Below are 27,969 nucleotides of genomic sequence, written 5' to 3'. Positions count from 1 at the left end.
TACATCAGGGTTCCGCGAGAGGTCGCTAGGGGTTCCCTGGGAGATCACAATTTATTTAAAAAATTATTTCAAATTTGGGCAACTTCACATTAAAGAAGTTCCATTTTTTTTAGTTTAAGAACACTGTTAATGCATATACACAGGCCTACACATGAAATGAATATAATTTTGTGACTTCTGGCCTATATTTGAGCCTGAATGTGCAGGGATTCCCCAAGGCCTGAAAAATATTTCAAGGGTTCCTCCAGGGTCAAAAGGTTGAGAAAAGGCTGCACTAGATAGACAAGACCAGGAAATCAACTCCATGGGAAGGCTAAAGCTAGTTTTATTGAGATTGGCTATGACAACAGAATCTTGCAAGTCTGATTGTACTATACCTTCTCTTCCTTCTTATAGTTCAGTGAATTAGGGAGGTGTCTGCCTGAGCTGCTTCTGAATGTTACCTCGTAGTTCTGGACTTAAAAAATGCTTCTGGACTTAAAAAATGCTGACCCTACTATGATTTCATTTCCTGGCTGACTCAGTTTACTTTCCTGAGCTGCTTTGGTAATGGGGGCGAGTTGAAAACTTTCAGAAAGTGAGGGGGTTAGGGAGATTGTAGAGCCAGCAATTCTAGATTGGGATAGTGACTTTGAAATCAGTCATTTGAGAAACAGTCACTAACAAGATTCGTCTTGTAAAGAGTTGCACAAGACAAGGCTCAGATAATTTTAAGGTGGTGGGCACCACTATGCTATTTTGCAACGTATCATAGACACAGAGAGATATGTCAAGATTTATGAGATTCTGGCTGTCCTTAATTAAAAATAATTCTAGTGGTCTAGTAATGGTCTTAACTGTAAAATCTACTCTCAGTATTGGGGGGTATCACTGCAGCATTCACTATATGAGGGTGACATCCTTTCTTGGTGACACCACTTGTAAATAGGAGAAATTTGAGGAGCCCTATTAATTAAAATATTTTGCTTGCCACTCCTTTTGTGAGATTTTAACTCTGTGATAAAGGCCTCAAGCCCACTCAGTAAAATTCTACAGAATTGTATAAACTGGTGAAGACTACCACAGCTTTCCCTGTTTTGATGAAGGACTTTCACTGTGGGCATAGGACAAAGATCGAATAATCCAAATCCAGAACTCCACAGATGAGTTCCAGATTTCAGAGGAAAAGCCTGTTCAGCATGTTACTTTGCCATTTTCTACTTCAGAAATATCAAGTTTGCAGAGCACTAGATACTCATTTCCTAGCCCTTAAACTAGATTAAGACACAACTAAGTAGCTGTTGTTTCTGCTGCAGGAACTTCAGAACAGACCAATAAAAAGGTAAGGTTGTTTCAAACCAGTCTGTAAGAAACTGAGAGCTTCTGAAACTGCAGTGACACCACCTTTGCCAGCCATTTAGAAAGAATCCCTTCCTGTGAGTAAAAGCTTACAGCCAAGTGTTTAGACAGAAGATGGACAGTTTCTCAGTCTAGCATTAGATTTTTAGGCCTTGGATATTTGCACTCCTGTGGCTAGGAAGCTGCCTTCCAATTCTATGGAGAGATGCTCTGCAATGTGACTTATGTTAGAGGAGGATGTTCTCAGTTAAGTCAGCCACTGCCTGAAAGATTCCAGGACAGAAGGATGAGGACTCTGCCTATGGAGACAGGACAACCACCATGCTTTTCTCAGACAGATACCCATATGTATAGATGTTGCTGCATTTCAGTCGGGCTAGGATTTTAATGTGGGAACTGCTACTAGGGAAACTAACTCTGTTTCATTAGTGTGGGCTTTGTCGGCATGCTTTTTAAATTGCCTTCAAATCTAAGTATTCTGAGGATTTGCTGACTTTGATGCATTAGATGTAAATGTCTTTGGGACACATCTTTTGTTCCTATGATCTACTGACTTGCAACTGACTTGAAGCCCCTGTCTTAGCCAGAGACCTTAACGTTCAAACTGATGTGTTATAAAATCTCATAGGAGATTATCACTGTTTACTTCCTGATTCAAGATCATAAATCCTTGCTTGGCAGATCTAGGAAGTTGTTGTTGGAAAATGGTAGCCAAAATAACCTCCTGGAAAGATCACCATTGTTAGATCACCTTTCAGGAAGCTTGAGTCAAATGTGAGGTTTTGTTACAAGTAATTTACCCCCTTCTAATTCTGACCTGAAACTATATCTGGGATATGTCTTTGCACCATCTGTTGCCATTCATTGTGTGTGTTATTTACTTTATGAACTGATACGGTTCATTGATTATTGTCCAAGGCTAGCAGGGCAGCTTAATGTCAATTAGATCCATTTCAGAATTTGATTTTGTTTAAACTAATGGCAAATGATGCAGTGATGTAATAAATCTGTATGTGAAACTGGCTACAAAGTTTATCATGTTTGTAGGTATTAATGATTCATTGTTTTCCTCCTATTATTTAGGCCCTGATGACTACTGCTAGAATCCCAGCTTTTGTAATTATGAATGAATGTCATTACTTCTAAAAATAATCCAAAGCATTGCCTGGCATACTCCCTGTAGCCAGCCAACATGTTTTGTCAGCTTTGTAAACCCTGTCTATCAGAGCACTTGCCCATGATTGGGGAAGGGACAGGGGGATATATCAGTTGCTGTTGCGTTATTTCTGTCTCATGCTTTGCATAGAATTTGTTGAGGCAAGTTTGCTTGGGGTGAATGAAAGACAGATTTTTTTTTCTGCTGCTCTTTTAGATCTGGCTTACTGTTTGTTGTATTTGATCATCCATGTTTCTCCAAATCCATACCTTTTCATCCTTATCTGCAACTCTCAATTTATTTGTTCAGCCTGTGGCCTATTAATCTGTGTCCAGTCTGCAATTCTTCAACCCTTTCCTCCCCACCTCACCCCATCTCTCTCTCCAGTTTTGAAAAATTAATTCTGAGTCTTCTTCACTGCCTGAGTGGGTTGGAGATAATGTGCTTGCTGTTAAGCTCCATTGCAGACTGTTTCTTTATATCAGAATAGCATTGTATGTACAATAGTAAAAGAGCTCACATGTCTCATTTTTTTAGTTTTAAAAAATGGTTGCACAAGCAGTGGCTAACTTGTGGGGGTTTTGCTGAACAATTTGGACATTGCTTTGTGGCCCTTTGTTCACCCCTGCTTCCCTCTATCTTAAAAGCAGTGCAAGGTAAATATCTGAAACATGTACTGTAGTGAAACCTTTGAAGATACCAAGCTCTAATTTGGCAGAGTTCATGTTCTCTAAAGGCTCTACCATCCATGCGGTGTTCATAGCAATTCTTATTTATTTGATTTCAGTTCTGCCTTACTCCAGACCAACTCTGGGCAACCCACAAAGTTAAAAATACAATAAAAAGCAAATGAACAAGACAGGGAATCTGGTCGCGCAACACTGAAAAAACATATGCAAAACATATGCAAACACATCCTGCAAGGGCTCCATCCACACTAACCCAACAAATTAAAGAGTTAAAAGTATTCAGAAACTCCCCCATTGTAGCCTATGGTTGAACTTTTTACTGAATCAGATCTGATCTAATTGAATGTTGTTGTTGAATCTCAGATCAAATCTAATCGTCCTACCTGGCAAATCTTTAAATTGATTAACGTTTGGGCTGATTCACACATTCCTAAGAAATACTGAAGCTCTTTCCAATAAAATTGAGTGGACCTGTCAAGGTTAACTAAAAGTTTGAACTTTAAAATGCCTATTAAAAGAACTTTAACTTTAAAGCCTATTGAAAGAACCATTTTAATCCTGAGAGAATTTAAAAATATTACCCCAAATTTCGATCCCACTTCTCAAGTGATGTCAGATCACATTTGTAGCTTATTGTTGTCTCTGAATTCAGTCAACATACTGTAGCTGAAATGTTATTAATGTGACTATTAGCAAAATATTGGTAGGGAGCCAGCTAGCTGATAATAATGTGGGTCAGAAATATATCTCAAAATCTATGGAAATAATTTGGAAAAGGAGCATATGAAAACAGCCATAGTAAAGGTAAAGGTTTCCCTTGACATTAACTTGTGTCCGACTCTAGGGGGCGGTGCTCATCTCCATTTCAAAGCTGAAGAGCCGGCGTTTGTCCGTAGACACTTCCGTGGTCATGTGGCCGGCATGGCTACACGGAACGCCGTTACCTGCCCACCAAAGCGGTACCTATTAATCTACTCACATTTGCATGTTTTCAAACTGCTAGGTTGGCAGGAGCTGGGACTAGCAACGGGAGCTCACCCCGTCACGCGGATTCGAACCGCCGACCTTCCGATCGGCAAGCGCAGCAGCTCAGCGGTTTAACCCGCAGCGCCATAGCTGCATCTTTTTCTGAGATCACGTGGATACCTCCCTCCCCCCTCATTCCAGAACACCTTGTTGGATCTGAATCTGAAGCATTGCACATCCTTATTGGTTATGCTTATGGGTTAAAGTATTACTCTTTTCTTTGGATCTGCTGACCTTTAGGTGTTTATGTGATTTGTAAATAGGTGTTGTATACAAGAACATTGTTATGAAAAAAATACACTGAAATTTCCTGTTCCATATTTTGAGACACTGTTGGATTATTTAGATATTGCACTTGAGGGTTGCAACAGAGTTCTTGCTATTGACTCTCTTTGTGTTGAATTCTGTTAAAGTAACAAAAATATCACCTTGGGAGGTACTGGATCCTGTAAACCAACTTCTTCATACCTGATGTTAAATTTTAGCTCCAGTAATTTGCAGCCGATATAGCCTTTGGCTGGTGGGGAATGATAGCAGTTGGCATCCAACACATTTGGAGTTTATCAGATTGGAAAAAAAATTATCAGCCAGAAGCAGTCATATGAACCCATAAGGGTTGATTACATGGGTTTAAAAAAAAAATGAGGAAGGGAAAATGATGGCATCAAGAAGACAGAAATTAATTCATTTATCTTTAGAAACATTTCTGGCTGACTTCACATAGCGCACTAGAAATATTTGTTTTAATCAAGATTTGTTGATTAAACAAATCAATAAGCTACAAAAAACTAGGCTCATATTCATATATGAAACAAAGCCATAATTTATGCTTGCAAATCATGCTGGCTGGATTCATACAACACACTAAGCCAGACCCAAATAAAACGCATTATGGTTTAGTGCAGTGTGTAAATCCAGACAATATCTTTCAGCTGCTGTATGATGGAAAAAGCAGCTTCTTTAAAGTCAAGCTTGACTCCTGGTGGCTTTGTGGACACTTCCATGTTATTTTCTGGGCAACAGTACAGAAGTAGTTCACCACTACTTTCCTCCAGGATGTTGTTTCAACTTCCCAAGCTAACCTATAGCCATGGTCTCTCATCCAATAATGAACCAAGATCTGACCATGTTTTGTTTTGGAGCCTAGACAAGGTATCCCAGACTGCCACTTACTGAGATGTAAGTCATATCAGCTTTCCCCAAATTGCTGTCCTCCAGTTGAATATAATTCCAAACAACATAGCCACAGAGCTAGAGGATGCCATGCTGAGGACAGCTGAATCCCATGAAAGCAGGGATTGGATATAAATAGTGCCGCATGGCCCCTTGAAGCAGGTTGGGTTGGAGCACTCCTTGGCCTGCACTTCTTGTGGCACATTATTTTTGGTCCGCATCAAGGGAGAACTTGTAAGCTGTTAGCCTTGTCATATGAACAGACTATGAATCAGTTCAAATGGAGGAATGCCTGTTCATGTTTGCTGCCTTGCAAATATTGCTACATGCAGAGGGCACATGAGCTCCAGGAACACTTTTGCTCTTTCTCTCTGTAGACCCTCTTGTGATGACAGCCACAAATTGGCCTGAACGCAACCACAGAGGCTTTTTAAAATAGATTATTTTAAACTACTTTTTAGTGGTGTTCACTCCAAATGATTTCTCAACAACATGTTACAGCAAGAAAAGCACGTTGCTCTTATGTAGCAGAGTATCTGCCAAGCAGAGTTTGACTTATTTCAATAATGGGTGTTTATGTCATGTTTTTTAGTGCTTGATAATTAAGCTGGGGAAGCTGATTACAAGTCTCATAACTACATAAACTGGCAGATCTAGAGAAAAGAGAAGAAAGAGATGGAAGATCTGTACATCCATGCCATATATAAATAGAACAGGAAGAGTACAGGAATAGGTACAGTCTTGGCACTATAAAAAGCAAATGTGGAGTTTCCACAAAGGGGATTAGAGAGAGAGACCAAAATAACTGCCCAAGGGATTATTTGACAGTCCATTCTAGCTACGTTGGAAGGGGCTTTACATGAAGCTTTCCCCAATAACGTGTGTGGCATTGGTAAGAAAGTACATTTATCTCCCTTGAATCACAAAACTGATGTCTCTTGAAAGCTTAGGTATATTCAAGATGACCTAGAAGGGCAACTAGCCAAAGATAAGAAGGATATATGTATGTAGAAATAGATATGATTGAGATGTATATTTATTTATGTATTTATTTTATTTATGGTCCCAGATCAATAAAATACAAATACAGAATTTTAAATACAGAAACACCAATAAAACAAAAATATGTAAAATTTAAAATATAGGACAACAACAATGAAACAATCATGAGAAGAGGATATCACCCAGCTGCTGAAAGCCAGAGCTATTGCAAGAAATTTGGCAACCTTTGTTGGGGTTGTCCAAGTTAGGTCTTGTGAAAGGAAGATTGTAGTTGCTTGTTCAGAAAGACAACTAAACATTCTGATAATCGGGTTTATGGCCAGATGCCATCAGTGGTAAAATGGGCAGTGGAGTAGTACATGGATTCCTGCCTCTAGCTCTGTATCTGAGCAGAAACACACACGATCGTTGTGTGTGGGAGACTAGTATACTTATTCATAGTCTCCATAATGCACCAATCTGAACCAAGGTAAGAAGCTTCCTATATAAAATATTCAGGTATTACAGAAATAGCTAGGAATTGTCCAGGGAGAACCTGCAATTGCACCATAATAGGAATGGATGATTTTTGGCCCTGTCATTTTATAAATCTAAATTACAAATCCTCTGTTTGATTAAGGCTTTGTCTGGGCCAAGAGACAATATTGCCTGGAGTGAGATGCCACAATACTCTAGATCAGAATCAATTTGCCTCCTCAGATATGAGGAGAACCTATGCAGTAGGGTGAGGTGAATCAGAGGCTCGCCCCAAAGGATTTGTTTCAGCCAAAACCTGAGATGGCAAGTTCTCAGGTAGGCCCCAAAAGAAATGCGGCCAGGATCAAGCTGAACAAGGACATTTGAAGTTGAGTGAGGGACACGGAGCATGGCTTTTGGAAACTTAGACTGAATAGCTTCTAAAGCAGGGGCATTCTTACAAACACAGAACTGTGCACCATATAACAACAGGCCGAGGATTTTTGCTTTATACAGTTTTATTGCTGCAGGAATGTACTTATTGCTATGGTGTTGTAATATATAGGGATTTGACCAACACAAATTACATCATTCATATCATTTGTGCAATGATGTCATGATGACATATGTGATGTATATGATGACATTACGGGTTATACTGGACACCTACAGAGTGTGCAAAATGATATTGTTTCTGTGAGAATTTTAGATTGCTATAGATGCTGAGATCCCTTGTTATTTTTTTTTCCTTCTAAGATTTAGCAGGTGCCCTACAACTAATACTGCTCAGATAAAGTTCAGTAAAAACACAAATAAAATAGGAAATCCTCATAAATCAAATCTAAACAGCAACACTGAACAATTAGCCAAAACAATGGTGAAAACCAGTTGAGACTTATACAGGTATCACAGAAAGATCTAAAAAAAAAACCCCTAATGAAATCTACTGAATTTAGCTGAATTATATTGAAACTGAAATGAAACTAATGTTTTGTTCTATCTCCAACCACCCTCAATTTCTGGCTAGAGGATAATCTTATGTCATTGTGCCTACTGACTTTGAACAAATTTCTGGTCAGCCCAGTGGATGTTTCTTCCAAATGAACCTGTATAGATAGCAACTTTAATTAAGACCATTGCACATCCAAGTAATTTCATGAAAGGGGCTCAGTCCCTGTTGCTTATGAAATGATACATGACTGAACAGTTCCTTTTTAAATATGTTTTTTTAAATGCAGGTTAAGAGAGGAAAATGAAATAGGATGGCAAATCCAATCATTTTAGATTTCTATTTTTTTATCCATCTCTTACAGGAAAGCAATCTCCAGGTCTGGCCTTCAACATTTGGCTCCCGTTCAAAACCTCAACATGGCCATCAGTAATGGACCCGTGAAGGAGCCAAGGATGGCACTAGAATGGAGTGTAAGGTGTTCCTTTTATAAAACCCTGGATATAATGCTATATCACTGATGTAAATAGCAGGGCAACTATTATGAACATGTTTTGATGTTTATTGTGTACTATAGAGACTATAGTGCAAGGGACGCGGTGGCGCTGCGGGTTAAACCGCTGAGCTGTCGATCGGAAGGTCGGCGGTTCGAAACCGCGCGGCGGGGTGAGCTCCCGTTGCTCGTCCCAGCTCCTGCACACCAAGCAGTTCGAAAACATGCAAATGTGAGTAGATTAATTGGTACCGCTTCGGCGGGAAGGTAACGGCGTTCCGTGAGTCATGCTGGCCACATGACCCGGAAGTGTCTATGACAACGCCGGCTCCAAGGCTTTGAAACGGAGATGAGCACCGCCCCCTAGAGTCGGACTCGACTGGACTTTACGTCAAGGGAAACCTTTACCTTTACCTATAGAGACTATAGAGGTAGAGCCTCATGTGGCACAGAGTGGTAGGTGGCAGTATTGCAACCAAAACTTTCCCCACGACCCGAGTTTGATCCCAGTGGAAGCTGGATTCTCGGGTAGCCGGCTCAGGTCGACTCAGCCTTCCATCCTTCCATGGTCGGTGAAATGGGTACCCAGCTTGCTGGGGAAGGTGACGACTGGGGAAGGCAATGGCAAACCACCCCAATATAGTCTGCCAAGAAAACGTTGCAAAATCGGCATCCCCCCAAAGGGTCAGACATGACTTGGTGCTTGCACAGGGGACCTTTCACCTTTTACCATAGAAACCTTACATTCCCTTGAGTTTATGGTCACTGGCTTGTCTTGATTGGGATGGAGAACCTATGGCACTTCAGCTGATGATCTAACTCCTAGCAGTCCCTGGCCAACCTGGGAAATGGTGAGGGAAGATGGGAGTTATAATTCTGCAAAATCTGAAGAGCCACAGGCAAAAACGCATAGGTATTTAATATTTTAAAATGCTGGTAGACCCACGGTTTCTCATTTTGCAAACCGTCTGGGGTCAAGGATCACTTTAGGCAGGGACAGCGTCCTTAGAAGGGATAATAGGAACTCACTGGAAAGATTCTAATTTCTGTAGGTCAAACCTAAGTATCATTTCTCTTGTTTCCAGATATTTTTATTTGTGTAGGAAGCAGCCTTTATGTTCCTGAAATAAAGTGCTGCTCGTACTGAAAGATTTGGAATTTAAATGTTTAAATACATTATGACACTGCCCATTTTGCCTGCGCTGGCCATCACTAAGTGTTTTGGGCTTCAATTGCTATCATCACCAGTCCAACACAGCAAAAGGGATTATGGATGTTGTTTTCTTAACATAATTGGAAAGCACCATTTGGAGGGGCTGGTATAAGGTTGAGAATTAAGATGCCATTTGTATACCAGTTGTTGGGGAGTGATGGTTTCAGTTATGCCCTGGTTGGGTCTTCCAGAAGCATTTGATTGTCCATCTTCTAGAATGCTGAATATTGGATTAGTTCAACCTTCCTCAGTCTGGTGCCCTTCATATATTTTGGGACTACAGTTTCCAGACTTTCTACTCAACATGACCAGCGCTACCCCAAAATTTTGGGAACTACAGTCACAAAACATCTGGAGGACACCCAGGCCCTCAAGTAGGGTCTGTGTCACCTGGGGCAAACATGGATTCCACGCCCATTTTGGCACCCCCCCAGCATTCATTTTGGTGCCCCCCCAGCATGGCACCCTGGGCACATGTCCCGCTTGCCCCCCAGTTGCGGCCCTGAGGACACCAGGGTGGGGAACGCTAACCTATTTTGGGTAGATCTGGACTCTTAGGATGATACATCAGTATAAATTGCATGGTTTCTTGCAATATATGCCTCCAAAAGTAGCAACTTGGTTGCTAACAGTTGGAAACACATCTGCAAGAAGATAAATTAGTTTTTCACGGTCAGAGCCCTTGAGTTCATCTGCCATTAATAATCTGGCCCTGATCTCATTGTATATTGGGCAGTGGAGGACATAATGGATAACATCCTCCATTTGACCAACACCACAAGGACTGAGGTGTTGTTCAACAGGGAGCTTACAAAATCTCCCTCCGAAATATATGGAAGGCATGGCCTGTGGGCAAAAGGATGTTAAAGCCCTTCTCAGTGAAGGACTGGTTATGTTAACCAGGTACTGGGAGAGGCTTCTGTGTTTTTTATAATGATGGTACCAAGATGAGAATCTGGATGATTGTACAACAGTTGCATCTTTATTAGCATCCCTTTCAAAAAAGTCAATCTCTAATATTTTCTCTGTTCCAAGATCTAAGTTCTCCCAAAGGTGGTAGGGAATACATTTGTAGAATTGGTGATGCCTCCAATATAGTCCTGTAATTAAGAAACATCTAGCAAAAATGCTTTTTTTAATGTTTCCATCCAACTTGGTACATTGATTTATATAGGAAGATTACTCTTGGCCATTCATAGTTTCATGATGACAGGACATCGGGAAGCAATGTGTATTGACGTACACAATCTAGGGCTGCCTTCTCCAACTGCATGTCTTCTAGATGGGTTGGACATAATTCCCATAATGCCCAGAAGTCATATTTGAGGAGCACTAACTTGGGCAAGGCAGTCTCTGAGCACCTTGTATTGTGCCTACAGTGGCCTTGAAAACTCTACTGGATTCTGGAGGAGGAGTATAATGTGTTTTTGAAACACTTATTTTAGTTTGTCCTTCTGGGAATAATGATATAATTTATAAGGGCAATGAGAATTCAGCTCTATTGCTTATTGAAGGACTTATACAAGAAGAAAAAATGAAATGACTTCCCACAATAGTCCACCTTTATCTTTAGGGATCTAGACTGGGAACAGTAATTAAGAAAGGGGATGGCAGAATATGAAAACAGATCAACTCTTTTAAATATAAATATTGATTTAAACCTTTTCTTTAAAAAATTAAAAACTTATAGCCTTTTCACTATAAATATTTTTGTCTGACTCTCTAAAAAGGTTATTTTATGTTATTTCTGCCATCTACATGCTCTACTTCCTATGGCAAATTATTTTTTATGAAAGATTGCTAATGGAACTGAGCCAACAGATAGTCCTTGCTTAATGACTACCCTGTTTAGAGACTGTTTCAAGTTATGACATGCTGAAAAAGTAACTTTATGACCAGTCTTCACACTTACGACTAGAAAGTAGTTGACTAGAAATTAGAGTTTGTATAATTTTTGAATGTATTTTCATAGGGACTAATGATACTTTCTCCATTAGTGTTCGTACTAATCAAGAATTTATCCTGGAATGGTTAAAAAATTCTGTGGAATTGCACACTGTATATTGTTCATAGTTATGCAATGGGAACAGTTAATTCCCATTGTCTCTAAGCATATAGAGTGACAAAGGCTGTAAGAGGCTTGAAGACTAACTTCTAGAACATTTAAAGGAACCAGGTATGTTAAATCTAAAGAAGAGAAGGCTAAAGGAAGACATGATAAGTCTTCCAATACTTGAAGGGCTGTCACAGAGAAGAGGGTGTGGATTTGTTCTCCATAGCTCCTGAGGATAGGATGAACATTAGTGGGTAGAAGTTTTACAGAGGGAGATCCAAACTTGAAATAAGGAGGAATTTCCTGACTGTGATTGTTGTTAAGCTTGCCTTCTGGAGTTGTGGGGGATCCATCATAGGAGGTTTTCAAGCAAAGTTGCACAGCCATTTGTAAAAGGTTCTTGCCATGGGCAGGGGGCTAGATTAGAAGACCTCCAAGTCCCTTCCAAGCCTATGATTCTATGATATATGAAATGGGCAGAGGATGCAGCAGGACTTTTGGGTCAGGAAATATTCCAGTTTGAGAAATTATAGTATATTTCATTTCTGATTGCCATGTATGGTCTTAGTAGGTCTTAACGATAGGTGTTGTTTTCTTTTATATTTATTGGTTATTATTTTTTCTTCCCTTTTTGTACCCTACCTAGAGTTCTGTCTGAGTTAGGCATGCAATCATAGCTCCCTTCTTTCTCTCTATAAGTTTAGTACTGGATATACAGTACTTGTGGATAAGCCCATCCATGGATAAATCGACTCTCTGATTTTTAACCAGAATACCAGGAAAAATGTGCCACCTGCAGATTAGCCAACCCTCAAAATTTTTGTATGTTTTAATTTTTACAATTGGCTTATCCGCGGGTGGTGCATTTTTCGTGGTATTTTGGTTGAAAATTCAAGGGACTGCTTACCCACGGATGGGCTTATCCATAAGTATGTACGGGATACACAGGTACTTTAAAAAAGCTGAGGGAAAAACCTACCTTATATTGTATATTTGCAGATAAGCCCTGTAGATAAGCTGAGCCCAATTTTGGGGGTGTATTTTGGCACCTAAAATTCTTGGCTTATCCGTGAGTATATGTGCTATATGTATGGAGACAACTACTGAAAGTGCCAGTAGAGTTGCTCAAACTAATATAGACAGAACTGATCCCATGAGCTGTATATATAAGACAAGGCTAGCAAAGGGCAGAGGTGAGGTGATCATGATTTATCAATCAGTTTATTTTATTTATTTATTTATTTATATTTCAAATTTTTGTCACCGCCCATCTCCCTCAAAGGAGGGACTCTGGGTGGTTTACAATAAAACTAAAACTAAATACAGATTAAAATACAATAAAAACAGTACCTCTTACATATACATATACATATACATATACATATACATATACATATACATATACATATACATATACATATACATATACATATCAATTCATCATTATGGAACAAGCAAGTGTGTACATGCATTAGCTGCTTTTTGGAACAAATTTCAACCCCATAGAGGAAATCTTCATTATTTTCACTCTGTGTTTTCCCCTTTCTAATTTTGGTTTATCTTGCTGTCAGTATAAAGGTTTAAAAAGTTTGCCTCTGTATTTTTCATGATTAACCAGTGCTTTAGTTCAGATGATGGGCAGGATATTAGAGAAATAGAAAATAACTCTTTTGCAGTGGTAATTTTAGATTCTGGGCTTCACGATCTCAAAGGAGAGAGATTTTAGAGCACATAGCCTATTATTTCTTTCCTTCACCACAATGGCTCCATGCTTTGTAATTGCTTGTTCATTCCTATTATCAAGGAATATTCTTACCATGTGCAGTTTCACACCTCAGGGTCCACCTTTGAAAGCCTTAGACACAACTCCTGGAAATCTTCAAGACATGCTACCAAACTGTAGTTCGTAATGTGATAGGAGGGGAAAATGATTAAGTACATGATTAGAGAATAAGCATGTAATTTTAAATAAATGAAAATTCAATCACATTTATTTTTTTCTGCTGCTCCTCCTTCATCTTTCTTTTTGATCCCTGACATACCACTCAAAAGTACCTTCTTTAAAGGTAGCTTAAAGCAAAAATAGACCAAAAATTACTTGTCCGCAAGTTTGAGGCTTGTTCAACAAATCATGAGCCAGATGAATTTTACAGATCCATGATATGTAAAATTCAGCCCATCCCACTAATTCCATTTTACTGTACTGCAGAAGTTGTCCCCTTTTGTTTGTGCATGTCCAGACAACACTTCTGCTGGCACCACCATTGTGGGAGATTACTAAAAAGTGGTTGCTTTAATGCTTCAACAAGAAATGCACAAGCAGCTCTTTGGAATGCTTTGCCCCAACCAATTTTCTTCTCTTCTTTCTTCTGCCTGCTTTCCCTGCAGCCTCTCCACATTCCTATATCCAGTGCAATGATTTTAATTATATTGATTTTCCTGTCGTGTTTAAATAATGTATACTGTTTTAATGTTATAAGCCACCTTGAGTACTTTAGTAGAATGGCAAGGTGTAAATTTAGTAACAGATAGAAAATCAAGTAATGGGGCTACGTTGGATAAGGGGAAAACAATAGGCTATAAGCCACAATCCAACCACTGTGATACCGGGATTGCTTTGGGAGTAGAGAGATGCACGTTCAATCTTCATGTGATAATGGTGCTCACTTTCTGAGCCAAGCTATCTCCTCACGTTGGTTGCTGTGAAGATGAAGTGAGGAGAGACGCTTATTTGTGCTTCTTTGAGCTTCCTGGAAGAAAGATGGGACAGAAATGTACTAATAAAGGGCCCATGACAGACTTCATCATTTTCTTTTTTTCAATATTCTTCTCCAGCTCAGATTTCAGTTTGGAGAAGGATTTGAAGCTTGCTTGCTTTTCCCTTGAGCTGCGCTTTAACAAGCCACTGAGCCTGGCCCAGCCAAATTTTATTAGCATTTCTAACCACCAGGGTATTTAGAATATTGAAGTCAAGCTACCACTGCCTGATAAAACTCAGCAGACTGCAAACCTTCCCTTTACAGTTATGTGACATATTTTAACATTCATGGAGGGAAAAGTTCTACTTCTCCTAGCTTGTACAGCTAAGTAAATCTATTTATTTAAACTCATAGGTTTATGAGTAGACATATAGAATATCAGTGCACAGGAAGGAGATAACCACAAGCTTGTTTTGGTATTTTCTGATCTAAACAGCTCAGTTGTAGTGAGCCAACTGTTTTGTTAATATGATTTTTTTAGAAAAGTAAATAATTTTTTCAGTGAAAGTTACATAGTAGTTGCAGTCTTTCATATTTACCAGAATTCTTACTTCTACTGTGTAATTTTCATTGGACTAAAAAGGAACGACTTCGGTTGTTACTGCTAATTTTTTATGCAGTCTTAACAACAAATTTGCCATTTGGTTGAGTTTCTTTTTAATGAGTGCCATTGGTAAAAGGAAAGCATTTCATAACTCAGCAGTTTAAACAGTCAGGGATATTGAAAATGAGTTTTAAAAGGTGACTGTACAGGTGATCTGCAAGCAATTTGCTATCAGACACCATCTGGCCGAGAGGCACAGAAATCATTTGTGACTTTTTTTCTCAAGTGGAAGCCAAGTGTCAGGTCTGTGCAATGTATCCAGCAGCCCAACTCACCTCACAGGGTTGCTGTTGTGGGGAAAATAGGAGGAGGAAGGAGTATTAGATATGTTCACTGCCTTGAGTTATTTATAAAAATAATAAAGGCGGGATAAAAAAATAAATAAACATTTTTGCTAGTTGTACTGAGTGGTCTGTGTACTTCCTCTAATCTGGATATAGGGATTGACTGGGAGCATGCTAGATGCCAACTCAACTGAAATTTACCGTGGTAATTTTCCAGTGAAGGGTCTCCATCCTTCCTGGGTCAATGAACAAACCACACATTTTGAGAGCTTGCTCTGGGAGATCATAGACAATGGCTTGCAAGGAATGTATTGTGCATTTATTTATACAGTAGCTCCTGTGGTGAGAATGGAAAAATGATAAAACACCCATTTATCAGAAGACAATGTGGCTAGAATGTCCTTTGCTTTCCCTTTTAAACCTCAGCTAATTTTTGTCTTCTTCTGGGCTGGTGGGTACACTTTCAAACATACTTATGGCTTGCAGCCATGCACCACTTTTATTTTCTAAAAGCTTTATGGGATTCATGAGGGACTCAGAGGTCTTTTGGGAAATAAAAATGGTAGTGGAGTTGGTACTTCACTTTGCATTGTGATAGCTTCCCATTTTTTTTAAAAAAATCTATTTTTAAAAGTCAGGTGCTGGGGGGCCCATGGATACCACATTATGGTCCTAGTTCTCTGTCCAGGCATATTTCACTACCCAAGAACATCTGCTACAGTTTTGAAAGTTTAGATTTGCTGGAGTTGTAATCTCCAGATGTGAAAACTAACACTACTTTTCACTATAAGCATCTCCAAAACACCTCTCAGGAATGCATCATGTAATGCATTGGCAAATAATTTCTATCCATGAATTGACTGGTGCATTCATGTGTGTGTGTGTGTGTGGGTGCATGTGCATTTGTATATATGTGTGTATTTATGTGTGTGTATATGTGTGTGTGTGTGTACACACACATGCACACACACACGGTTTTCTCATTTCACACATTTGTTTGTTTTTTTGGTTTGCTTGTGAAAGCTTGTGTCAAAACTGCTTTATTTTTCTTTCCTCTTAAATTTATTCTGAATTGTGAGCTTCAAGTTCCAAAAGCATGGAATTAATATACCCGTGAAAATCTATTAGGCAAATGTCATTCACATTCTTTTGTACCAATTATAATGGCAGTCAGTTATGGGGTGTCTTCTGAGCATCAGATAGGGATAGATCATCATAGAGAAAATCTATCTATGTGGGTTGCTAGGAGTTGAAGATGACTTGATGGCACATAATCAATCAATCAATCAAATCTGAGCATTTGAAACAAACAAATGATCATCTGAGCCTTTTGAGATGTTAATTGGGACAAGCAGAAAGTATGTATTTAGATGAATGTGGGAATTGTTGAGGTACCTGCATTTTGATAGTATCGTCATGAATGTGCCCCAAAGGACGGGGGCAATGAGATGCTTGGGACCACCATATGTCTACTAGATAAAGCAAGGCTTTATGAGCAGTTTTATTTTTCCTTTCGTTGTGTGAACAGATGAAGCAGGAAACTTAGAATGAGTCAAAGGCTGGGTTTGCATATCTGCTAAGCCGTAGCGTATATAACCATGGTTTATTAAATCACAATGTCTGAGTTTACCCAAGATGCTTAACCATAAACCATAGTTTGCAAGTTGTTGGAGTTATACAGTTCACTGTGGCTGAGTGTAATGGGTGAACCCAGACATTTTCTTATTTAGTCCACGCTAGAGGCCCTGGTAAGCAGCTTTGGAATAAGCTGAATTGCGTAGTCGCTGGGATGAAGAAGCTGCATAAACTTTGGAATGAGATGTGAATCCTGCCATTATCTGTTATTCCAGCAAGTTCAGATTCAGATATGAACCACATGCACTGAGCCTCATGCATTGTATTATTTGCATAACTGTCAGCTGCATTGGGTATCCTTGTATTTTGAAATACAGGATTAAAAAAAAAAAAAAAGAACAAAACACAAGCCAGAAATTCCTAAAACTGGCCTCAGACTTTTAGCCAATTTCTATAAAACAGCAGAGCTCCCTAATTCTTCTCCATCTGTGTCTTTTAAACAGCGTGGGTTCATGTAAGTTTACTTAGAAATAAAAGTCACGGTGTTAAATAGGACTTACTCCAAGGAAGCATGGAACAGATTAACATATTTTATTTTTTAAAAAAACTCAGTGACATATAAACATGTTATTAGACTTGGCTTGGTCATATTTTAACAGACAGTGTCAGTTTTTTATCTTGAGTCACCTTGTTTGTTTATTTATTTAATTTTTATCCTGCCTTTAATATTTTTATAAATAACCCAAGGTGGCGAACATATCTAATACTCCTTCCTCCTCCTATTCTCCCCACAACAACAACAGCCCTGTGAGGTAGGTTGGGCTGACAGAGTGACTGGCTCAAGGTCACCCAGCTTTAATGCTTTTGTAACGTAACATAGTAAATTAGATGGTTTATGTCAATATAAATGTGTTAAATGGTTAGTTTAGGAAAGCGTAGCATTAACAAGAAGACGCAAAAAATGATCCTACCTATCAGTTTAAGAAGTAATCTATGTATGTATCTGTCATTCCAGGAAAATGCAATAAATGGTGAACATCTCTGGCTGGAGACCAATGTATCTGGGGATTTGTGCTACCTGGGAGAGGAAGGCTGCCAAGTCAAATTCTCTGTGAGTGCCCTGCTTTCATAATTTCTGCAGTACCATCAGTTGGCTATATGTACACACTGTGAACTCTCTCCATTGGAGCATGATGGGATTGTGCCTGTACATCTGGGTGCCTTAGACAGAGGTGGTAGTTATGGAACCTGACTGATCCATCAGATGTCATGGGATAGGGTGACCACTTTGAGATTGCCACCAAAGAGGATTAAAACAGACAGAGTTTTGTATCAGTTTTGCCTATATTTTTTATATATAATTTAGAACTACTACAGTAATCTTGATTAAACTTCTCCTATCATAGGGAATGCTGTAATTAGGTGGCCCATGAGCCCGTTCAGCTGAATGCTAATGGTTGAAGGACCACACCACAGTCCATGATCTTCCTTCTGAGCATTCTTTGAGGATTTCCACTCTAGCAATTTATAGTTTCATTCTCCCCATCCCCTTTTATTGTTTTATATTTTTAAAAGACTGTAAGAGATGATACAGGTAGAAGAATCAAGTACAGCTAATGAAATATGGGCAGATGAACAACAAATCTAAAATAGCAAAAAACTACAATCATTGGAAGCTTATGATGTTACAAGATATTTTATAATGCTGAATTTTGAGCTAAAACGATTGGCTAACATGGTTCAAGTTATTAAGGAAAGGTTGTCAACGGTAAATCATACATTAAATCCATGCTGAAAATTGTACAGCGGGATATGAATTCTAAAACCCAAAATTCGAATGTGGCATGATTCTCTGTATAAGGATGGTTTTATAGTGTCATTCTGTCATCTTGATATATCAGAAATGCAAAGAGGCCTTATATTGCCATAGTGATGGCTAGGTGATGCTATAAATCAGAAGTATAGAAAGCCTCCGAACCTGAGCAACAGATTTGGAGTGGACTGCTCCAAATCAAGTATCATCAAAACTGTTATTTGCAAGGTAAGGTACATGCTGCTACAGTATATATACTCAGTAGAGAGCTGTTAATAGCACTTCACGATTATGTATTTTATGTGCACTGAGTCCATGAAAGAAATCAAGTGAAAAATCAAGTGGAGGCATATCGGATGAAGAGGCAGGACTTACAACTGGCATCTGCCCTATATGCCCCTGCACTCTTCTGTGCGTACACGGAAAAGTGTGGATTGCACTCACGTCTACAGGCTTCCCTCGCTGCATACAAATTCACTTTTATGCAATTGATGATTTTTGTCCAAGAATTTAGTTTATGTAAAAAAAACACACCCATCCCTCTATTGCCAGCATAGTCAATTTGTACCAAAGGTCTGGAAACATGCCAAGATTTCTTTCCACCAATACCACTGAACTATTGGTTCCACCAAAACCCTTTTCTGCCCTCACTCACACATTTATCATCCTGTTGTGATTTTTTTCTAGGTCCCTTGCTTACTTCTGGAGCTGCAGTAGCTACTATTGATATTATGAGGTCAAAATGGCCATCAACATCTTGTCTAACCCCCTTACTTGAAATGAATAGGAAAAGAACCTCTCTAACACTAGAAACAAAGGTGGATATATTATGTCATGCTGAAGCAGGTGAAGGATCCTCAACCGTAGGACAAGCTTTTATCCTGGGCAGATCTACCACGTGCAACATATATCGTACAGAATGCTAATAGAACTTGTAATACTCTGATGTAATGCTCTGATGCATCTCTTTATTTGCCATGATAGCCATGTGCATTAGAAATCCAGGTGTAGAAAAGATGGAGAACATGAGACAATGAAGAAAACACGTTGACTAGCACGGTGTTTAAGAATACGACTGAACATTTATAAGAATGTTTGTCAATGCATTTGGGTTACAAAATGCGTCAAGCCTGTTCTTGGAAAGCATTTTGCAGAGTTTATAGAGGCACACAGCTTTTTCTCTCTTGCTCGGTTCCTAATGACAGATACATGGGCCAGAGACCGAAATGGAGATGCTTTAAAAACTAGTCTGCAGTCTGCATTTGTTCAGCTTATTCTTAAGAGGGTGGAGAAACATTTGGAAAAATTGAGCTGCTGCTCATGGCTAATAAGTCATGAGTCATTTGCCAGGGGCAAGATATTTTAGTTTTTGTTGTCATTCGTGATGAAATGAATTTGGGCTCAACATTTCCCTGAGAAGTTGCTCAGCTAATACTTGCTTGCAAACAAATAAATTTACATATTTGTAATTCACATTCTGTTCTCAGTCTCCACTGGATGCTTCTGGATTAACGTTTTTTAGGAAAAGTGCCCAAAATCATGCAAAAGCAATGCATTTAGCAAAGGAATACTGAAGTATTCCTTCCTTTAAATACATCAACCAAAATAATAGTGATTGTGCTTGCTTTGAGGTGGGAGATAGGAACTTTTCCTTGATCTGAAATGCCTCTATTGTTGTTAGGCATATTGTTGTTGCTAATGACTGTTCTGATTAGTAGATTGGAGACTGAGGGTAAAACCTTCTTCCTGATGTGTCGTCAGCTTCTGAGCTGAGATGAACAGCTACTGGGGCCAGATTTTCTGTGTTCACCAGATCTGGATAGGATTAATCTTCACAGTTTTTCATTTTCCTTGCTTTAAGCCAATGTGATGTAGTAGTTGGATGAGAACCAGGAAGTCTAGGTTTAATCCATACCCAGCCATGGAAATTCACTGAGTGACTTTGGGCCAGGCAATATCATGTAGTCCAACCAACTTCACAGGGTTCTTGCTGTGGAGAAAAAACGGAGAGAGAGAGAGAGATCGTAGCAAAACTTTGCTCTTTGTGTCTGGCAAGGACAATAAAAATAAAATAAGTCAACAACAACATTTCTTCATTCACTAATACATTTTTGCATACATACATTTTTGCACATATATTTTGGGTATAAAATAATTGAGAATAGAGAATGTTTATTATACATGCACAACCCTGTATGAATGGACAATTCCTTTTGTTTTGTTTTCCTTTTGCTAATGTTTCAGAAGTCGGCTGTTCGAAGAAAATGTGCGGCGTGCAAGATTGTGGTCCACAATGCATGCATGGAGCAGCTGGAAAAGGTAAGAGGGTGCCACCTGCTGGTCTAGATGTGGCAAGGCACAAACTTCAACAAAATTATTTGTTTAGAGACTGAAACAATACTTTATTTAAAGTGGGACCTTTAGGTTAAAGTGCAGCTATTCTATATGCCTAGTTTCCACTCCCCCATTCTCCAGCAGTCTCCATGGCTATAACATGCATTCAGATTTCCAGAAGGAATCTGGCAGCACCTTTTCTGACTAACACATTTTATTAAAAGTCATGAACTAAAACTCACTTCCATCTGATGCACAGAGTAGCTAGACTGACATTTAAATGGGCGTTGAGGGGGGAGAGAAAGAGAGCACAAGACAGGTTGCTTATGCAGATGCAGATACAAGTACCGTATCAATTAACAATTATAATGTATTAAAAACCCATTCCTATACTGTATCAGTCTAGCAACTCTATGCATCCAATGAAGTGGGCTGTAACTCACAAAACCTTATGCCTTTTAATAAAATTTGTCAGTTGGAAAAGATGCTACCAGATTCCTCCTAATTTTGTGAAACTTACAGATTGTCCTCGCTTAACAAACAATTGTTTAATGGTGGTTCAGACTTACGACAGTGCTGAAAAAACTGACTTACAACCGGTCCTCACACTTACAACCATTGCAGCGTCCCTGTAGTCACATGATCATGATTTGGGGGCTTGGCAAATGGTTCACATTTATGACTGTTGCAGCATCTCGTGGTCACATGATCACCATGTTTGACTTCTCAGACAGCTTCTGGCAAGCAAAATCAATGGGGAACTGTGTGATTTGCTTAATGACTATGTGGTTCACTTAACACCTGCAGTAATTTGCTTAACAACCATCACCACAAAAAAGGCCATAAAATTGGGTTGGATTTGCTTAATGACTGCTTCACTTAGCAACCAAAATCCAGTCCCAACTGTGGCCGTTAAGTGAGGACAACCTGTAGAGTAACACAGCTCATACCCTATTCAGTTTATATTGAACTCTTCTGTTTTCTTTCAGTCTTATGAGGTAGTCCAGACAAGAAGCACACCCAGAATTACTAGCTCTGACTTTGTACTTTATTGTACAATAAAAAAACCTTACAATAAACATAATCTTGCAAGTACATCTCTCCTTCTTCACTTTTATAGTCCAAGAAACTAGGGAGGGCCCCTTCTGAGATGTTTGCCATGCCCTGATTCTTTCTGCAGGCTCAGCTGCCTCTTATCTGACTTTTGTCTAATCTGCGGCTCTTCCTCTTGTCTCCCAAGGTCATTCCCACATACCATTACATTTTCTTTTCCTTTTGGTTGCTGCAAATGAGGATGTTCTCCTGTACCTCTTATGTGGTCAGGGTATAGACAGTCAGTAACCCCTCCATTTCACCTACAGAAGCTAACTTAATTAACTTCTGAAGTTAATTAACTCTTACTTTAACATTGGCAATAGAGTATTCCATTGGCCTGAGGACAAACAACTTTGCAGTGCACATAGACCTCAGAGATCTATGCATTCCCACTTTCTTAGTCTCAGTCCACTCTGCCTAATGGTACAGGCAGCCCTGGTTTGAGCTACATAGTAATGCAGAGGGAATGATGCGTTAACACAATATACTGCATATGACATTTCGTTCTCGAAGGCAAATACTAGATTTCTTCACTATGGTTATTCTCTATTCATCAGCAAATATTAAAAGGATATTCTGATGTATCTTCCTGTAGCAATCAGCAATCAGTGGGAGAGTAGCCAAATTTGCTGTAAGAAAGAACAATGTCCTGTGATAGTTTAAAGAATAATACTGTTTGGGGACATTATTTTTTTGTGTAGTCAAGAGCATGTTGAGTATAATGTCACAAACTAGCTATTTGCTGATGAAAGCTCATGCCAGAAATCAGTGACTTTTATTGAGCTGCAAACAGAGTCTGATTTTTAAGTTATTTGAAAGAAAATGCAAGTTTCTATTACATACAAACATTGTATAGCTATGTAGAGCAGGCAAGAGGAAACAGAATGGTGCCTCTATTTACAAAAAAAGCAATCGTGCTGGTAATTGTACAAATCACAAATGATCCATGTTTAGTTCTGTTTTGTTTTGATTAGCAAGAGCAGATAGACATGTGGCATATGAAAGAGTAATAAATACATTGTGACATAGGCTTTTATTTTCATTAGGTGATTTTCTCAGTTGCATGAAGGAATGCCTTAATTGTGCACGCTAGTCTATACTGCAGATGTGTTTTTGTGTCATCAAAATGCACATTTTTTAAAAAAAAATTGCTAGGCTGGGAAGAAACTTCATTCTAGCAGAGCAAGATGTTCTAAAAGGCCCTATTGGTTCAATTTCCTTGCTGACCTTTAGCAGAAATAACAATAATTACGAAATCCCCTACAAATCCATTACTAAAGGTTTCTCAAGGTTCTCTTCATGAAGATAGTCATAAAGGACTCAAGATCAGCTATTGCCACACAATTAAGTGAGATTTTAATAGTAGGCTGGCTATGGGTTTTCATTTCTTCATAAACTAAGTAGCCATACTAAATTTAGAACAGTGCAGTTAATTAGTTTATGAAGAAAACCCATGGCCAGCCCTGTATTTAAATCTCTCTTAAACTTATCTTGTAGCAATAAGTAATCTATTGGATGCGTAGAGTATAAGATGCCATTATAAGCAACCCAATCTTATACTTACTATATTTAGATAACTTTCTTATCTTGACATGATCTAGCAAGTGATCAGAAACAAAAAGGCAACATTTGAGGCAGCTTATCGGAATTAGGACTTTGATCACTATATGCTTTTATAATTTTATATGAATTTGTAATTAGGAGATTTGATGACATTTTGTTGTGTAAGCCGTATAGAGGCCAATGAAAGATTGACTTACAAATAATTTTAAATAAATGATTATTAAAGGGAGAGGGTTTACTTACATTCTCCAGGAGATCTATAGGTCCAGAACATTTGGATTTACCTCCTCATGAAACCCTACCACTCGTTGTATAGTAACATGCACCCAGATTAAATGCAGATCCCACAAAACCGAGTCTAGATAAAATGGTGTTACTGTGGATAAATGGTTCTCAGGCTTGGGAGCTAAGAAAGTGACCTGTACCAGATGAGATACACTTCCACTGAAGGAACAGGTATTTTGGGAACTCTCCTTGAGTGTGTCACTAGAAGCACAGGTTGACAAGGAGAGGCTGTGTTCAACTTTGGCTGGTGCATTTGGAATAAATCTCAGTGGGCCGAGGTACACTAGCATTGCCTCAGTGACCCTTTGCTTAAGAAGCTCTGATCTGAATTAATTTAATGCACTCTACATGGTGCAACTCTTGAAGATGGTCTTAATGTTAGGTAGAGCACTGAGGGGGGACAGCCTAATGCCAGTCATTAATTGCTGTGCTAATTATCTATGAGCTATCAGACTCAATCTATGCTGTTGGCCTTAGTAGTAGATCCCTATTCCTTAGATAGGCTGGCTTAAAGTGTTGTGGCTAGAATAAGTTCCATGTATGGAACTGGCTTTCAAGGAAATTATGGCAAGTATTCATGCTAGAATAGTGGTGGGAATAAATATAGATAGATAGATAAAGTGCTATTTTCTTTTAGAGAACAATTGAGGAGATGCCTGTTCATCTAGGCCTTTGTAGGATAAAAATCACTCCAGGACCAGAGGATCTTTAGGTTGCCTACTGTTTTGATTTTCTTTTCTTTTTAAACAAATCTGGTTTATTTTTTAGTATTTTTAGTGTTTTTAAGGATTACAGGTTTTATTACAATTTTAATATTTTGTTCACCACTTCTGTTGTAAACTGCTGTGGGCTTCTCTGGGAGAAAGAAGAGTAAAGAAATAAAATAAACAACTGATACCTTAGCAATTTCTAAATTGTAAAATATGTCATGTGTGTGGAATCAGGTCTTAAATATTCATCCTCAAATGTGAAGAGAGCTCAGAAGGAGATTAATTATATTTTCTCAGTCTTTGGCTTTGTGATCTTTTGAGGATTTGACTAAAAGTATTTTATTATATTTAATTTAATGACATCTAGCAAGAGATTGCATGGCTGCTATCTCATTCTCCTTTTCTTCTCTTTCCCAGTAACATCTAATACTACCACACTTCTGATGCAGGTATCCCCATGTTGGGATTTTTACCTGCATTGCCAGGATTTTGTGGGAATAGCAATGCTCACAGCAAACATTATTTTGCATTACACATATTGGTACTGATCCATTTATATTACCCACAGGCCATTTTTCAAGCTGTAGACCCCTTAAGCTATTCTCAAAGAATTGTGAGTAAAAGCCTATCCATTTAAAATACAGTGAAATGGTAAAAATAGAGTAGCTAAAAATAGACAAAGCCAGATAGAAACTTGTTCAGTTAAATAGAGAACATGCTAAAGAGAAGTAAGTCCTTCATCTGACACTGAAATCGTATTAGATTCACTGGTAAATGTGACTAATAGAAAACATTGCCCCGGCATGGAAGAAAATACCTCACGGGGCCCCACTTCCTTCCCTTCAATTATTTTTTATCCCACATGAAACCCCATGGCCCCTTCTTTACAGAACCTGAAGCTTTTTGTGACCACTGTTGCTGAAAGCCAATGGCATGATGTCTTAGCATTTTGAACCATTTTGTCTGTCCTGAAACACAGAAACTGCCAGTGAAGTTCTGCAATAGCCTTAACATAAATTTAAAAAGCAGTGATCCCACCTCAAACTTCTCCTTTTTGGTGAAAAACTTGGCATCTACTTTGCATCAGTGCTCCACCCAATGTCATTCTCGGGCTTCCAAATAATGCTAAATGTGGCCCTTAGCCACCAAAAGAGGGTCCATTCCTGCTCTGGATGGATTAGTATAGATGTGGTAGAGGGAGGTAACTCTTTATGTTTTTACTCACAACAAAAGGGTAAAGTACTGTGATCCAGGACCAGAAAATGCCTGTGAGGTAGGCTAGCTAATAGATGTTGACTGGTTCAAAATCATTCAGTGGCATGCATGGCCAAGTGAGGGTATCAATTTCTGTCCTCCCTGTTCAACTTTTGTACCTTAACCATTACAGCATAGAGTGTTTTCTGAGGGAAATCTTCATGTTGCGATATGAGAAAGGTTTGGCAGTTTTTTGGAGATGGCTGTGGCCCTCTTCAGATAAGCTGATGTCAGCCTTCCCAGGTAGACCAGGCAGGAAACACAACCTGATGAGCTCATTCTGCTTTATTGTAAGGCTACATTAACGGAATCTTGCAAGTCTGAGAGTACAAATCTCCCACTGTCTCCTTTACAGTCTGAGCAGTTAGAGAGGGTCCCTTCTGAGCCTTTTTTCTCCACCCAATATGCAGCTGTAGGCTATGTCCTCTCTTATCTAACCGTTCCCTAGGCATCATCTCTTTGCCCCATCTCTCAAGGTCTTTCTCACATACTGTTACAGCTGGTGTGCATGTGGACACATACTACCCATGTGTCCTCCTGTCAGTTCCCCTGACTATCATGCTTTGGGCTGTAACACAAAAGAAAGCATACATATATGCATGTAAGCATTCTCCATCCAGCTGGGAATCCCGGCTTCAGACTCAAATGAATGACTCTTCCCAAGTACATGTCTAGTTGCCTAGCCAGCCGCCCCCCCCCCCCGCCCCAGAAACTGGACATGTATGCCACAGAGGGCAAAAGCAGTGGGTCATCTGGCACTTAGTACTGGGAAAGTGTCTGTGATTCTTCTCCATTTTATTAACCAAAGATGAAGAATGTCTTTGTAGCTCTCATTACATACAATTCTAGTTTGCATATCACACCAGGATCCTCTGCAGGCATTTCTAAGGAATTTATATTGTACATGGAAAGAGAGAAGGACCAGAGATAAGTGTCCTTCTTCCCTCCTTGTTATTCTCCACAAAATAAGGAGGAATGCAATTTGAAACAGCACGGAGAATTTCCATAGAGGAAGGATGTTCTCTATGATGATCCATCACCCTCTGCGCATGGAGGATGGCAGACAGAGCAGAGTTAGTGCATTCATTCCTTCTCTTTTTGTGTTCACAATTTCCTTGCTTTAAAAATGCTTGGAGTGGGCTGAGACATTCAATATGTTCATATGACACTGGATTCCATTTATCACATCAAAGATGGCATAACTACTGTATAGCAATAATGTTTCTTTATGCTGTTCATAAAGTAGTCATTTTACACCTCTGAATATTTGATTTTTGGCACCATCACCATTTGAATCCTGGCAATATAAATGACATATCCTGAATTGCCTAGAAATGATTTGCAAATTACTCTGGAAATCTGCCACCTAAAGGTAGCTATCAAACCAAACATGGCCATCTGCTTCCTCATTTGCCTTTGATACCTTCTTTTGGCTTTCTGGTTCATTGCTTCTATTGTCCCTAATACCAAATTTGAGGAAAGAATAATCTGTAATACTGAGCCAAGTGAGTTCGTGTGTTTGAGTAGTTTGAGGCTGTTTGTTGTGGATTTTCTGCTTGATTGTTCTAGAGCAGTGATTCTCAACCTCAGTGGCTTTAAGCTGGGTGGACTTCAACTCCCAGAATTCTGGGAGTTGAAGTCCACCCATCTTAAAGCTGATGAGGTTGAGAAACACTGCTCTAGGGACTGTTTGGTAATCATCACTGTTTAGCCTCTTGCTTTGCTTCCTTCCTGACAGATTAACTTCCGGTGCAAGCCAACTTTTCGAGAAGGCAGCTCCAGATCTCCAAGAGAGGTGAGTGGCAGGACAGTGATTATGCCAGTGCTAATGCTTTTGTCCCTGAATGCTACATGTAGCCTTACCTAAATGACATTCATCATTGAGGAGGCTGCTGAGTGTCCAGTAGGCCTGTGCAAGATGGCTTTTGTCTCAATAAAGTTCTCTGTGCTGTGAATGCAAAATGAGTTTTTTCACTAAGGCAAAAAGGAGACACATTGAACTCAGCCCGCATGATTTTGCGCATTATGCAAATGTAGAAAATAGGTTAATTTAGTAATCAGATTAGGGGTGTTGTGTGAATAGAGGCATGGGGTCTATTTAGCTTTAATAACTGGGGAGGACTGGAAAGTAAACATTTCACAGAA

At 39.1% G+C, this 27,969-nt stretch overlaps 1 protein-coding gene across 1 annotated transcript in view; it reads left to right on the top strand.

The window, feature by feature from the left end:
* DGKI (diacylglycerol kinase iota) overlaps positions 1-27,969 on the top strand; it is a 220,799-nt gene that overhangs the window by 49,639 nt on the left and 143,191 nt on the right. The window contains exons 2-5 of the mRNA XM_063308888.1: positions 8,154-8,262; positions 17,786-17,881; positions 20,828-20,902; positions 27,563-27,619. Coding sequence (XP_063164958.1) covers positions 8,154-8,262; positions 17,786-17,881; positions 20,828-20,902; positions 27,563-27,619 — 337 coding nt within the window. The remainder of the gene's footprint in view (positions 1-8,153; positions 8,263-17,785; positions 17,882-20,827; positions 20,903-27,562; positions 27,620-27,969) is intronic.

The sequence above is a fragment of the Candoia aspera genome, chromosome 7 (assembly GCF_035149785.1).
Source record: "Candoia aspera isolate rCanAsp1 chromosome 7, rCanAsp1.hap2, whole genome shotgun sequence".
Classification (NCBI taxonomy): Eukaryota; Metazoa; Chordata; class Lepidosauria; order Squamata; family Boidae; genus Candoia; species Candoia aspera.
The sequence above is the reverse complement of the archived record's forward strand: the minus strand, read 5'-3'. Positions and strand labels throughout refer to the sequence as shown.